This window comes from Harpia harpyja, chromosome 1 (assembly GCF_026419915.1).
Source record: "Harpia harpyja isolate bHarHar1 chromosome 1, bHarHar1 primary haplotype, whole genome shotgun sequence".
In the NCBI taxonomy this organism is placed as follows: domain Eukaryota; kingdom Metazoa; phylum Chordata; class Aves; order Accipitriformes; family Accipitridae; genus Harpia; species Harpia harpyja.
This window is the reverse complement of record NC_068940.1, coordinates 83,083,452-83,095,968: the sequence shown is the minus strand read 5'-3', so window position 1 is coordinate 83,095,968 and position 12,517 is coordinate 83,083,452. Positions and strand designations below refer to the sequence as shown.

Here is a 12,517-nt window from a genome sequence, read left to right as displayed (position 1 = left end):
GGTCACAGGAGAACATGGGCAACATGTTTAGCATGTTGAGTCAGCTGATTTGGTAGTGTCATTGTTATCTCACACAATGACATCAAAAGGTAGGACACAACAACTCCAAAATAAGGGTTGCCTCACCAAGGTTATGTAGGAAAAGGGGATGAAAATGTAGGCCACTGCTCTCCTTCTCGAATGGCACTGGTGAGATTAGGATGAAAGTAGTCTTTTCCCTCCCCTTCACGAAATGACCTCTCAGAGGAACTGCTGAGAGGAGACAGTGCAACACTCGCCCTGGTAGGATCTTGTGCAGAATGGGATCTGAGCAAAGCTGTAGTAAGACTGGGATGCAACGTGACACAGAAGTTCACAACAGTAGCTGAAAGCAGCTCATGAGAGGACTACTCTGGAGAAACAAAAATATCTCATTGCAGCTCTTCCCCAGGTTTCCCCAAATCCTTTTCACATGAATTGCATCTACATTCTGATTCCCTGGGATTTTGTGCAGCTCTAGACCCCTTGGATTCCTGTATTTCTTCTGTCTATAAGGCTGTCTGGGCACCAGTAACTGCTGGAAAGCCAATGTAGAAATAGAAGTTTTGAGATAGTCCCATCAGGTTGAATATAAGGTACTGGGCACGAAGCAGCTCCTGCCCTGCCTCATTATATGTGCCCAACATTAGAAATCTCAATTCCTAACCTGCTGTGCCTGGCATGTTTGGATCCCAGTGTGTGCTTTGTGGGGTGAAAGTTCTGGCATGGATCAGTCTGAATGGGATGACTCATGCACAAAAGAGACCTCCTAGAAGGTTCACAGTGCTACCAGCTGCAGACTGGTGCTGAGTCCCCCGTCTGTCCCACTGACATAAACCAACATGTGTTCTTCTCGACTGCACGACCTGATAAGCTTCTCTTGTCCCATCTCATGAGTGGAGATGCTCTGTCTGCCCTGTCTTTATGCAGCTCAACCTGCTGGTCCCCTCCATCAGGTAAAGGTGAGAGGCTGGGGAGCATAGCAGCTGGAAAGTACTTTGAAGTACTTGTAAGGTGCAGTTGGTTTGTGCCAGGATAATGCCTGGCATTGTATGGACCTATTCATTGTTGATCTCTTAAGTGTCATTTTAAAAATGGGGTTAGGTGTTTAAAAGAGTCCGCTTAGCAGAACTATTAAGATGGGACCATGGTAATTCCTGTGTTCATGTGCATTCGCCTTGCTGGCACAGAAGAGTGCTGTTTGCACCCACCTACACAAGCACAGGTGCTTCAAGCACATTTTTGCATGATTTAAGTGAAAGTTAAACTGATGTCTGCTTTCTTGCATGTTTTTGAAGAATTTTACCTCGTTTAAGAATTTTGCTTTGGTTCTACTGTGTTTTGAAATCACTTCTAATTTCTAATTCACTTATTAATGGAAATTCAGTGTTCATCCCTGTCTTCTAATACAGGTGGATATTGGCCATTTTTTTTCTTTTCCGTATGTTCAAAGAGTATAGGTAGTGAAGATATTTGCACTGGGAGATGGCACAATTTATCAGGGAAATAACCTGTGAAAAATTGGAAATTTGTGTGTATTTACCTAGAAGGCCTTCAGCAGTTCATGAGTAGAGTTTACAGGCCCTATGTACTTCTTCACATGCCTGCTTACAGTGCTGTAGCTCCCAGTGAATTCATCTAGGAAAGAGTGTTTTACAGAATAACTGAAATATTTTTTGTCTTTTTAGGCTGCAAAGCATGTTACAGAACCGTACAACAAGTGGATGAAGGGGGAAGGAAAAAGTGCCATTGATAGCTAGGATAGCAACATGGGAAATACAACCACCAAATTCCGCAAAGCTCTTATAAATGGAGATGAAAACTTGGCCTGCCAAATCTATGAGAGCAACCCTCAACTAAAAGAAACTCTCGACCCAAATACTTCTTATGGAGAAACGTACCAGCACAATACTCCACTCCATTATGCTGCTAGGCATGGAATGAACCGTATTCTGGGGTAAGTATGATTTGAAGTTTTGCTTGGGTGTGAAAAACTGACCTAAGAAATGCAAGAGTGTCAGCTAGGTTATAAATACCTTATACATCGACACATATTATGTGCATATGTATGTGTGTATTGCAGACACGGAGTTTGTAACATGTTCAAGTAGTAATAGAAAACATGCAAATTAGTCTATAATCACAGACTGGTATAACAGTTTTTAATTTTATTTTTAGTATCTTTGTTCCTTGTAACATTAGTCTTGTACAGTTTTAGCTTGCTTCCTGAAGACTCCTATACCACAGTTCTTTGAAAATAGTGACTGTTCCACAGTTCTTGATGTGTTTTCCTGCCTTAATTTGTTTGTGAAGCTGTACCTAATGGATACCATACTGATTGTATCTACTTCCAGATGGCACAATATATGTTTATTCTCGTGTTATTCAGGCAGGTTTTATTTTTCATTTTGGATAATAACAGTGAACATTAATATCTTAATAATAAGTAAGTTTATAATTGCTGCAGTCAACATGTGCGGCAGTCCCTAACATTGGCTACTTCCATTCTCCTGTATTTTTGTCAGTGCTCTAAGATCAATTAAAAATTAACATCTCATCCATGTCCCGACATCACAGGTACAAGCTGTTCTGGTCTAGTATTTCATTAAGCTAGTACTGAGTAGACATTGCTAAACCTCTTCTTCAGTAGGGAGTAAGTTAGAGAGAATTTGATAAATATCCTCTTCCTTATATTAGGAAACAGAATGGAAATATATACTGACCTGTGTTATTGTTAATATTCTTTTCATCTCTGTGTTTCTATCTACTTATGGGCGTGTGGTATAAGGTTTGTTTTGTCCCTCATAGGCTGTAACTTTACTAGCTATCTAGGCTCCCACCATAAATTTTTCCTCAGTGTTTTAGATTCACCTAACAGTTTTTTATACTTTATAACTTCTCATTTATCTTGATTTTTGCTAAATATTTTTCTCTCCTCCCTCGTGTATTCTGTATTTCTGGTTTTAATTCATGTTTTCATTTCATCACTGAATCTGTTTGTTTGTTTGTTTGTTTCTTAACATCCCCAAACTTTCCCCCATTCCTGATTCTTGAATTACAGGAAAAATTTAACTAAACTTAATTTAAAATAGCATGCAGTTTTTATTTACATTTTCTGTGTGATTTTTTTTTCCTCTGAGATTTTCAGGTTATTTCTGTCAAGAAAATATCTCTTAAGAAAATAAGCCTCATTGAAACAACAAGGACACATGAAATTTTTTGCACATATGGAAAGAAATTAAGTCATAAGTACTGACTTCTGAGCAGTCCATTAGTTAATTCATATTGCACCCTTATGATGAGATCTCAAATAATTGCTTTGTGTTAAAAAAAAGTTAATTTAGAAATTACATTTTACTGCTAACTGTATGGGACCTTCAGCATCTAAGTCTCACAGGACACCTGTTTTATTTTGCACATATTGCAAACAAATAATCAAAAGAATAATTCCTTTTTCTAGTTTGAGTCCAAGGTTTGCAATACATTTTTTGCCAGTAAACATAGTGAAGGTGCTATTATTTGCTAGAGTCTGCTTCTGAAAACCTGGACTGTTAGAATTGTTGCTGTTGCTAGGAGTAATTTACTGAGGTGTTTTTACTATTTACTTTTCTTCTGTCTTTCTAAGGGCTTTGTTCAGAACTCCTGTCTTAGACAAGCTGCTCAAAAATGTAGCCTTTTTATCTAAACAAAGTAGTAAGAGTGAATAAATATCAGACTTACAGTGTGCTTGTTTGCAAAGTTGATAGAAAGGGCACAACTGATTTCCTGTTAAGCCTCTTCCTTTTGATGTAGAAAGTCCTGGGTATGGCAGAGATTAAATAAACTGAATATTAAAATGAATGATTTGATTTACTGATGAAGTACAGTAGCTAAAAATAAAATTAATTTTAACCTGTTTGTATTTTGAAAGAAATTTACAATTATGACATATCCATAATACTGCAATATTTTATATTTATCTCTTCATTAAACATTTTAAATATTTGGGAATCTGTAGCTACACTAACTTGTAGTTCAAACTCTAGATGTTACTTATATGTATACCATATTATTCAATTTTTCTTTATAGGCTGGTATTTGTATTATTGTAGGTGGATATGAACTGACATGTTCTACAATTCACTGTGTGAAATTTTCTCAAAACAGAGTACTGTACTTTGATGCAGTTGTCAGTACACCTTTTGCATAACCCAATACATTGAGAGAGATATTCTGAGATGTTTAGAAATAACCTATCTGGCCATGCTGTTACCAAATACTGAGGCAAAGGGACAAAATCCCTGTTACCAGATGTATGGCTGGTGGTGACTGTCCAAAGACACGGTGAAAGCACAGGCACTGAGTTTGCAATGAAAGGGAGTTGGGGACATCTTGGTATAGCAATCTCAGAAGTGAAGAAACAAGAAACTGGAGAAGAGGTGAAAGGGTCATGAAGCAAAACTCCTGACCTGGACAAATTTTGTGTAATCCAGCGTAAAGTCTACCGGCAGAAACTTAAACTAACAAAACTTTCTCAACGATTTTGAACTGCAGTTGTTTTACAGCAGGTGTCTGAGTCATCTGGCTGCTGCACCTTCCATCCAGCATTTACAGCCCAGAAACTTGATTTAATATATAATCGAGCTTTAAAAATCTGAAAATTAGCTGTTAATTTCTTTTCTTTTCACAAGATTCAGCAAGAGTGTGTTAAAATACTAGGATTGTTTCTATGATAATTTTTCATGAGTATCATAGAAAGCTTTGATATATTAGAAATGTTGAAATAAAAAAAGGAAAATAGTTAGACATTCCATTAATATATAACTTTTGTTTGGTCTGCAGCCCTGAATAATATTTATCTGACAGATCAGTGTTTTAACAGAGCATTTAATGTTTAAAAGCCAAAAATTGCTGGTCACAGCTAATTAGCACAAGCAACAGCTATCTCATTTTCTTTGACCCGTTAGTAGGGTTATATAGCTAGAGTTTGGGTGAGGTTGTGTGATGGAGGGCTCATCCCCAGGAGCACAAGGGAGCCCAGAGGCAGAGCGGCGGGGGGATCCCAGTAAGCTCATTCAGAGGGAGGAGCCCCCTGCTCCAGGGCTGTCACCAGAGAGCTGTCCACCCCATGTCCCAGCTGTGACACCTGTCAGGAGGAGTCTACAGAAGGGGATTGTACTTGATTTTTGTGGCAAGGTTTTGGTAGCAGGGGGCTGCAGGGGTGGCTTCTGTGAGAAGAGATCAGGAGCTGCCCCATGCCAGACATGACCAGCTCCAGCTGGCTCCAAAACAGCCCCACCACTGGCCAAAGCTGAGCCTATCAGCGATGCTGGTGGCACCTCCGTGATAACATATTTAAGAAGGGGAAGGAACTGCTGTGCAACAGCAGCCAGAGAGAGGAGTGAGAACATGTGAGACCAACAACCCTGCAGACACTGAGGTCTGTGAAGAAGGAGGGGGAGGAGGTGCTCCAGGCGCCAGAGCAGAGATTCCCCTGCAGCCCAGGGAGGTCCACAGTGGAGCAAATATCCACCTGCAGCCCAGGGAGGACCCCACACCAGAGCAGGGGGATGTGCCCTGAAGAAGGCTGTGACCCTGTGGAGAGAGCACGCCAGAGCAGGCTCCTGGCAGGACCTGTGGACCCGTAGAGAGAGGAGCCCACGCTGGAGCAGGTTTGCTGGCAGGACCTGTGGCCCTGTGAGGATGCTGAAGCAGTCTGTTCCTGAAGGACTGTATCCTGTGGAAGGGACCCATGCTGGAGCAGTTCTTGAAGAACTGCAGCCCATGGGAAAGACCCACATTGGAGCAGTTCTGGAAGGACTGTATCCCATGGGTGAGACCCCAAGCTAGAGCAGGGAAACAGTGGCAGGAGCAGCCGAGATGAAGCATTATGAACAGACCACAATCCCCATTGCCCATCCACTGCTGCTCGGTCGGGGAGGAGATAGAAGAGTCAGGAGTGCAGTAGAGCCTGGGCAGAAGGGGGAATGGGGGAAAAGTGTTTCCAGTTCTGTTTTTATTTCTCGCTACCCTACTCTGTTATTAATTGGCAATAAATTAAATTAATTTCCCCAAGTTGAGTCTGTTGCCTGTGACAGTAATTGGTGAGCCATCTCCTTGTCCTCATCTCAACCCACAAGCTTTTTTGTTGTATTTTCTGCCCCTGTCCTGACGAGGAGGGAGAGTGAGAGAGTGGCTGGGTGGGCACCTGGCAGGCAGTGAAGGTCAACCCACCACAGGGATCAAGGCGGTTTGGGGAGGAACATGCTTGGGACAATAGACCAGGGGCTAAAAGGGGACAGTACATGGAAATGGGTGGCTTGTCAGACCATGATGTTTGTCTGACCATGCCTGATCACTGCAGTCTGTCCTATCTTCTCAATAAATTCTATTTCTAATTATTTTCCTGGATGATGGGACTCTGCTGTGTGCACGTTTGTGTATGGAGGTCTAAGTACCAGCAGCTGAAGTAGGGACCTCATGACAGAGGGGTCCCTGAGCCTGGGGTGCCAGCAGCTGGAGAGACAGAGTGCATGCATATGTCAGTACATATATCAATGTGTAGTGGCTAGTGAGTATCAATCTGCACTAGCCAGTGAGTAGGTTAAGTGGCCTGGGAGCCATGTTTCAAATCAGCCCTAAGTCCACAGGTCAGCCAGAAGGCCTGTTTGAGGCAACTGGAGAGGAGAGGATCCAGGGGCCAGGTACTGGTAATGTCTAAGGCCAGTTACTGAGGATCTGCAGTACATGTGTGTGCGAGGTCACTGGAAGGTCCAGGTCATCCAGTGCCAGTTGCAGGATAAACAGCATCCAAGGCCAGTTGCTGAAGGGATTAACATTGTTTATATGCAGATTTTTCCCACTAGCAGACCTTCATCCTGCTTGCCTAGAGAGTGGAACAGGTTGAGGCCGCCAGTGTTGTTTGTGGTCATGTGAGTGCTGAGTGTTTCTGTCCACATAAATTTGTGTGGCCCGCCATGTATCTAGGTGTTGCATGTGTGTCTATTGGGAATGCAGCCCAGCCCCTCTTTTGGCTGGACCTGGGGACATGGAGCCACAGCAGCCTTGCCTCCCATGGACTGCCATCTTTGCCAACCCCTAACAGTCTGGGGCCTTTTACTAAAAATAGAAAGGTACAAAGAGAAAATACATGCCTTGAAATCTCTCCAGAAAACATGAGAAGGTTACTTTTCATTTTGGAAGCAAAGAACTAAACACTTTAAGTTTTCTTTATTGGACTATATTGTAAATACTGCAGGAACAATTTGAGTGTGATTTACTCAGTGATTTTTTGCTACAGTCTTTAGACATCTGCTTGTGGTGCTTAGATTCAGCACTAATGTTCAGAGAAGTGTGCCTTGGTTGTTAACAGCTCTAGTTCAGAATTATCTCTGTTACAAAACTGTATTGATGTCACTATTCAGACCGTGTTCACTGCAAGCTAATAAATAGGTAGTCCCTAATGGGTGATAGGTAAGGTTCTAGAAGTAAGAGAAAAAAGTTACATAGCACTCAGAAACATCAAAAAAATAATGAAAGATACGTAGCACAGATGGATGGAGAGCTTTGTACAACATACAAATTGGTCTTACTCCACTATAAACATTTATCACGATTCCCTATGAATGAAGGTCTTAACGGAAGATTCCTATTCAAGAGGATAGTTTAAATTTCATTCACTAAATGGGTGTAAAGATATTACAGAGAAAAAGCATACAGGAAATATGTTTTCTTTAGAAAATGCAGTCTTCAGATGATCAAGCACCTCCAATGCCCTCAGGCTTTTTTTTGCCTAAGGTACATCTGATACCGTCTGACTGCTCAGTTCGAAAGAATTGCTATCAATGTGGAAAGTTACTCACTAGGGTCTGACTGTTGGTGAACCAGTCCCAAAATACAACAGAAGAATAGGCTTTTCCGGAGGGTGGCTGAGATGGAGTGGCTGGAAATCATGTGGACGCTACCTGTGGTTGAAAGGAAAAAAAAAAAATCTTAGATAAACTGTCATTTTGCAATATATGTTGTGGCGTGACTTTCAGTGTTGTAGCTTTGCTGGGAAGCTTTTTGGATCAATAACAGATTTTCCTCATTGTGTGCTTCATCCTGCTACGTCTGAGCACTTTGGGAGTATTCAAGCCAAACGTGGAAGTATTCAAGCCAAACGTGGATTGTTTGTAGCAGTTGCTGCTGGCCCTGGGCTGAAGGCGGGGGAGGGGGAGGAGGAGGAGGTGATAGAAGCATGGAGCTGTGGGGAGACAAAACAGGTTTCTGAAGCTGATTTTTCTTCTAGAACAGGAAAAACAAAGGTTTCCAGTTACAGAAGATTCTGGAAATTGAGGTGAATGTTGAAACTGAAAAAAAAAAATACAGCTTTTTTAAACGTTTTTGATGCCTGCCAGTCAGTAATAGTAGTAAAGGAACTCTGGCATTCAAGGCATAGCTAAGCTAGCCAGAGAGAAACATTGGTAAACGTGCCCGGGATCTGGCTATGGGAGGTATTTCTTGTTTCATTGCTATGATTTGGGAAGTATTTTTCACTGTAGTAGAATGACAGAAGATCAAAGTAGTGGTGGTTTCTTCTAGGCCAAAATTTCCTGATATGTTAAATAAATACGCGGCTCTTGGAATTTCAGGTCGATGTAGGCTACAGTCTTGTCTTGTCTTGTCTTGTCTTACCTTATCTAGTTTTTATGGCATTTTAAGAGGTTTCGGTAAGGACTGGTCTAAGCAATTGTAATGCAATCAGAGAAAGTGTATTGAGATTACCAATATGTTATATAGGATGAATTTGACAGAAAATTTGTTGATGTCAGAGGGAACACTGCATTGGTCACAACACATTCGGGACTGTCTCTTTCCATGTCAGGTCTTGTTGGTTTTTATTCCTTTTGCAGTCATGTTGAAAATTAATTTGGGGTGTATTGGAGGGAGTCATGTGCAGACTGTTTTTTAGAACATGACTCGTCTCCAGTTGAGAGGATATTAGGGGATTTTTGTGCTGCAAAAATATATGTCAAGGAGAAGTATTAGAGAAAACGCTTTTAACTTTTTCACAGATCTTATGCCTTTAGAGTGGTGCTGTATTTGATTATTTTCTGATAAGGTTGAAGCCACTCTGAATTTCAGATTATATTTTTTCTGGAGATGCAAATAAAAAAGAGGCTACTTCACTCTCTACTCTTTTGACTGAGACAGAAGCTCTGTAAATGTTTAAACTTTGAGATCCAAATTGACATAAATCATTCATGCTGAAATCTTCATAAAGGTGCTACAAAATATATTCTTTCTTTATCAAATTTTCTGAAAATCTATACAATGCTTTGCCAGTAAGACTAGTGTTCCCTTTTAAATTACTCTCCCAACTGTACTTCCAATATAAATGTGAGCAAAAGAAAAATAGTAAGAAGATTAATAGCAGCTCTTTGTCTAATAAGGGCAATGGGAAAAACATGGAGTTATTAACCAAAACAGTAGGGTCCCAGTGTAAGGAAATTTGTGTTGAATGTATCGATGTTTTCAGCAGGTTGTTCAGAAATCCTGGAGGAGTCTTTTTTTTTTCCTCTTTTTTTCTTTCTTCATGGTAACTCTTTGAATGATTAAATTTGTTTGGTGTTCTCCAGGCAATTTTACAGCTCACTTGGGAAGAAAATTATGAAGGTATAATAGTTGCGTATGCTTCTTTCCTAAAAGTAGTTTTTAAAAGTTTTGACACCTGATCTTAGTAAAAAAGATATCCAACTATTTTGCCTTTCTCCCACACAACAAAAGAATTCTGTCCTGTTTTAATAACTTCAAATATTACAATACATTATGATATTTCATCTGAATATTAGAATGTCATTGTCTAGATTATTCACTTTCGAACAACAAAAAACAAGCTTCTTTTTAATTAGCAACAATTGCACAGATAAATTGAATATTTAGAATATAATTTTATTTAAGATTAAATTTATTCATCAAAGTAAGTATGTCTGCATTGGAATTATTCATGCTAGACTCTCTTTATAGTCAGTGTAGACCTAATAAATCTAGTCAGAATAATTAGTGAAGGCGACAGCACAATTCATTTTATTGTGAAGTTGACCATAAAATATTTTAAATTAATTGTGTGCCAGAAGTGCCTGTTCCTTCCCATTGATGATAAAGGGAATCTGAGAGAACTGGATCAGCTGTAGTTTTCTGCATTGTAGATCTCCTGAGCTGAGAAGATAAATCTCATCCTAGAATATGCTGGATCGTGTAGAATTGAACAGTAAGCACCTGCAAAGCTTTAAATTGAACACTTCCATGGTTTTACCATATCAGACATGAATGCTACTTGTCAGAGATAACTGCTTGTGATAAAGTATTAAATGTTTAACTTTTGTGGTCTGTGGTGAATGATCAGTGCAGTGCTTGGATCCATCCAAGCCAAGCACTGCTGTTTATCTGAATGTTTTGGTTTTGTTCTTCTCAGCTGCTGAAAAATACCTGGGTTTTGGTTCTGTAAGACCCTTTTCAGATTAGTTATTTTACATGGTTATGAGGCTTGGTCACCTACTAAATGCTTTGGAATATGAAATACTGAAGGGAGTTTTACATCTGATGTAGGAGAATAATATGTGAAGAACATGATCTGCCCAGGTTTTGTGGGAGTGTTTATAAAGAAGCAAGAGGACCAAGTGAATTGAAATGGCCATGACTTCAGTAGCAGAGCATGTGACTGGATGGTAGAAAATGGTCATTTATAAGGCCATTTTCATGATACCCAGTCTCAAAAGCAGTGAAGAGGATGGAGAAATGCTAAAATTAGGAAGCCTTTAAAATTGAGCAAGTTCTTACTGTGACTGAATCCTCATTGGAGAAAACTGCCAAAGACAGAAAACAGTGGGGACACTTAGAGGAGCAGCTACAGACATGGAGTAGCAGCAGTAGCGTTTACTAGGTTTCTCAAAGGCTGTCACTCAGTTGGGCACTGTCTTCTAAAGTACAGCTAAGGCAGATTGAAGAACTCACACCCTTATCTGACTTGCTCCCTTGGTTTTTTTTCCCTAAAGCTCAAAATCTTGTTTAAAAGCTGTTCTCACTAACTAGATGTGTGGCCTCCCAAGGTGGCTTCCCTTGTGCTCCTCATGACTTCCTCACAAAATACAAAACAGTGGGTAGGCTTTATCTTAATAGTAGTCTGACCTACAAGCAAAGCTCAAGAGCCAGTCAGCTGCTATGTTTTCAGCTCTTAAAACTGACCTTTTCCTAGCTGATTTCTGTTTATTTTAAGCTTAATAGATTCAATATATGTGATGCCTGCGGAGTTTGTTGGTCACAACAGAGCCTTGCTCTCAGTTACAGGTGCCACTGTTGAGTGTGTTGAGTTATTGCTGCTTCTTACTAGTAGGTTTTTCTGCACCCTTAGGAAAGTGGGAACCTTAGGTTGCAGTGCTTTTCCCTGCACATGTTTACACACTGTTTAAATGCTCTTACTGAAACGATCATCTATTCCCCACATTGTTCTTATTTTTCTTTCCTTGGAAATCAGATACTGCAGAATAAGATTGCTTCATTAGTGACTGGTGAGATGAGATATATTAATGTAGTACACTATCAAAGATTTCTTATTCTGTGTTGTCTGTTCTCCTTAGTAGAACCCTTGTGAACATTTTACCACAGGCAAAATAAAATTACATTTGGGTTGTAGAGGAGTACAGCTTTGGTCCTTGCCAGCCAGGATGACTGAATCTTCATTTCAACTAATTTTGTTACCAGGTAGAGCTTGTGACTCTGACGAGTTGATTGGTAACTGCTGAATCATTGTGTCAAATGGCTTAACTTCACCCTGGCGTTAGAGCCACACATGGCTTCCTTGTGAGAGAAATCTGTTGGCTCAGTAGTTACCAGAATAATGACTGAGAGAATTGCAGTTTCTGATAAACAGAAGTAAATTTATCAGAAATAACTAATTAACTTTTATAGCTAAATGCAATATCCAGCTAAAATATTCAGAGACATTGAATATAAACCCAGTTTTCCTTTTGGCTAAAATACAGACTGTAGGTGATTTGATTTTTTAAATTTGTGATTTTTTTCAATTTAAGTGTAATAAAATTACTTAATGGAGACATTTAAGGAAAATAAAAATTAGTGTCATTAAAGATCAAGCAACATACAGATTGAAAGGATTTTTCTGGAGGGAGAGATAGAGGCAGGCGAGACAATCTCTGTAATACATTCATAGTTTTTAAGAAATAGAAAGAATAGAAGTGATGCAAAGCCTGTTAGTATTTGCTGTGTAATTTCATCATTATTGCTATGTAAATAATATCAACACTAGATGTCATACACTGCTAGGTGATTTACAAGCTGATACGTAGATAATGGTCCCTGTGCAGAAATATGAAGCTGTGTGTTTAAGTGGTGAAGATGAACCCACTCATTAGTAGTTTAATGCTTATTAATTCATCTGACATTTGTTTGAAACCAATCTAAAAATAATAGTCTCACAGGTATCTGAGAAGAGAATTCATTGTGGATAGTCTTTTCAGAA

General features: G+C 39.8%; 1 protein-coding gene across 3 annotated transcripts in view; it reads left to right on the top strand.

Moving 5' to 3' along the window:
• The window catches only part of ANKIB1 (ankyrin repeat and IBR domain containing 1), a 99,757-nt gene that overhangs the window by 35,033 nt on the left and 52,207 nt on the right, over nt 1–12,517 (top strand). For all 3 annotated transcript variants that reach the window (XM_052802376.1, XM_052802386.1, XM_052802367.1), the window contains exon 2: nt 1,707–1,975. In XM_052802376.1, coding sequence (XP_052658336.1) covers nt 1,788–1,975 — 188 coding nt within the window. In that variant the 5' untranslated portion in view covers nt 1,707–1,787. The remainder of the gene's footprint in view (nt 1–1,706; nt 1,976–12,517) is intronic.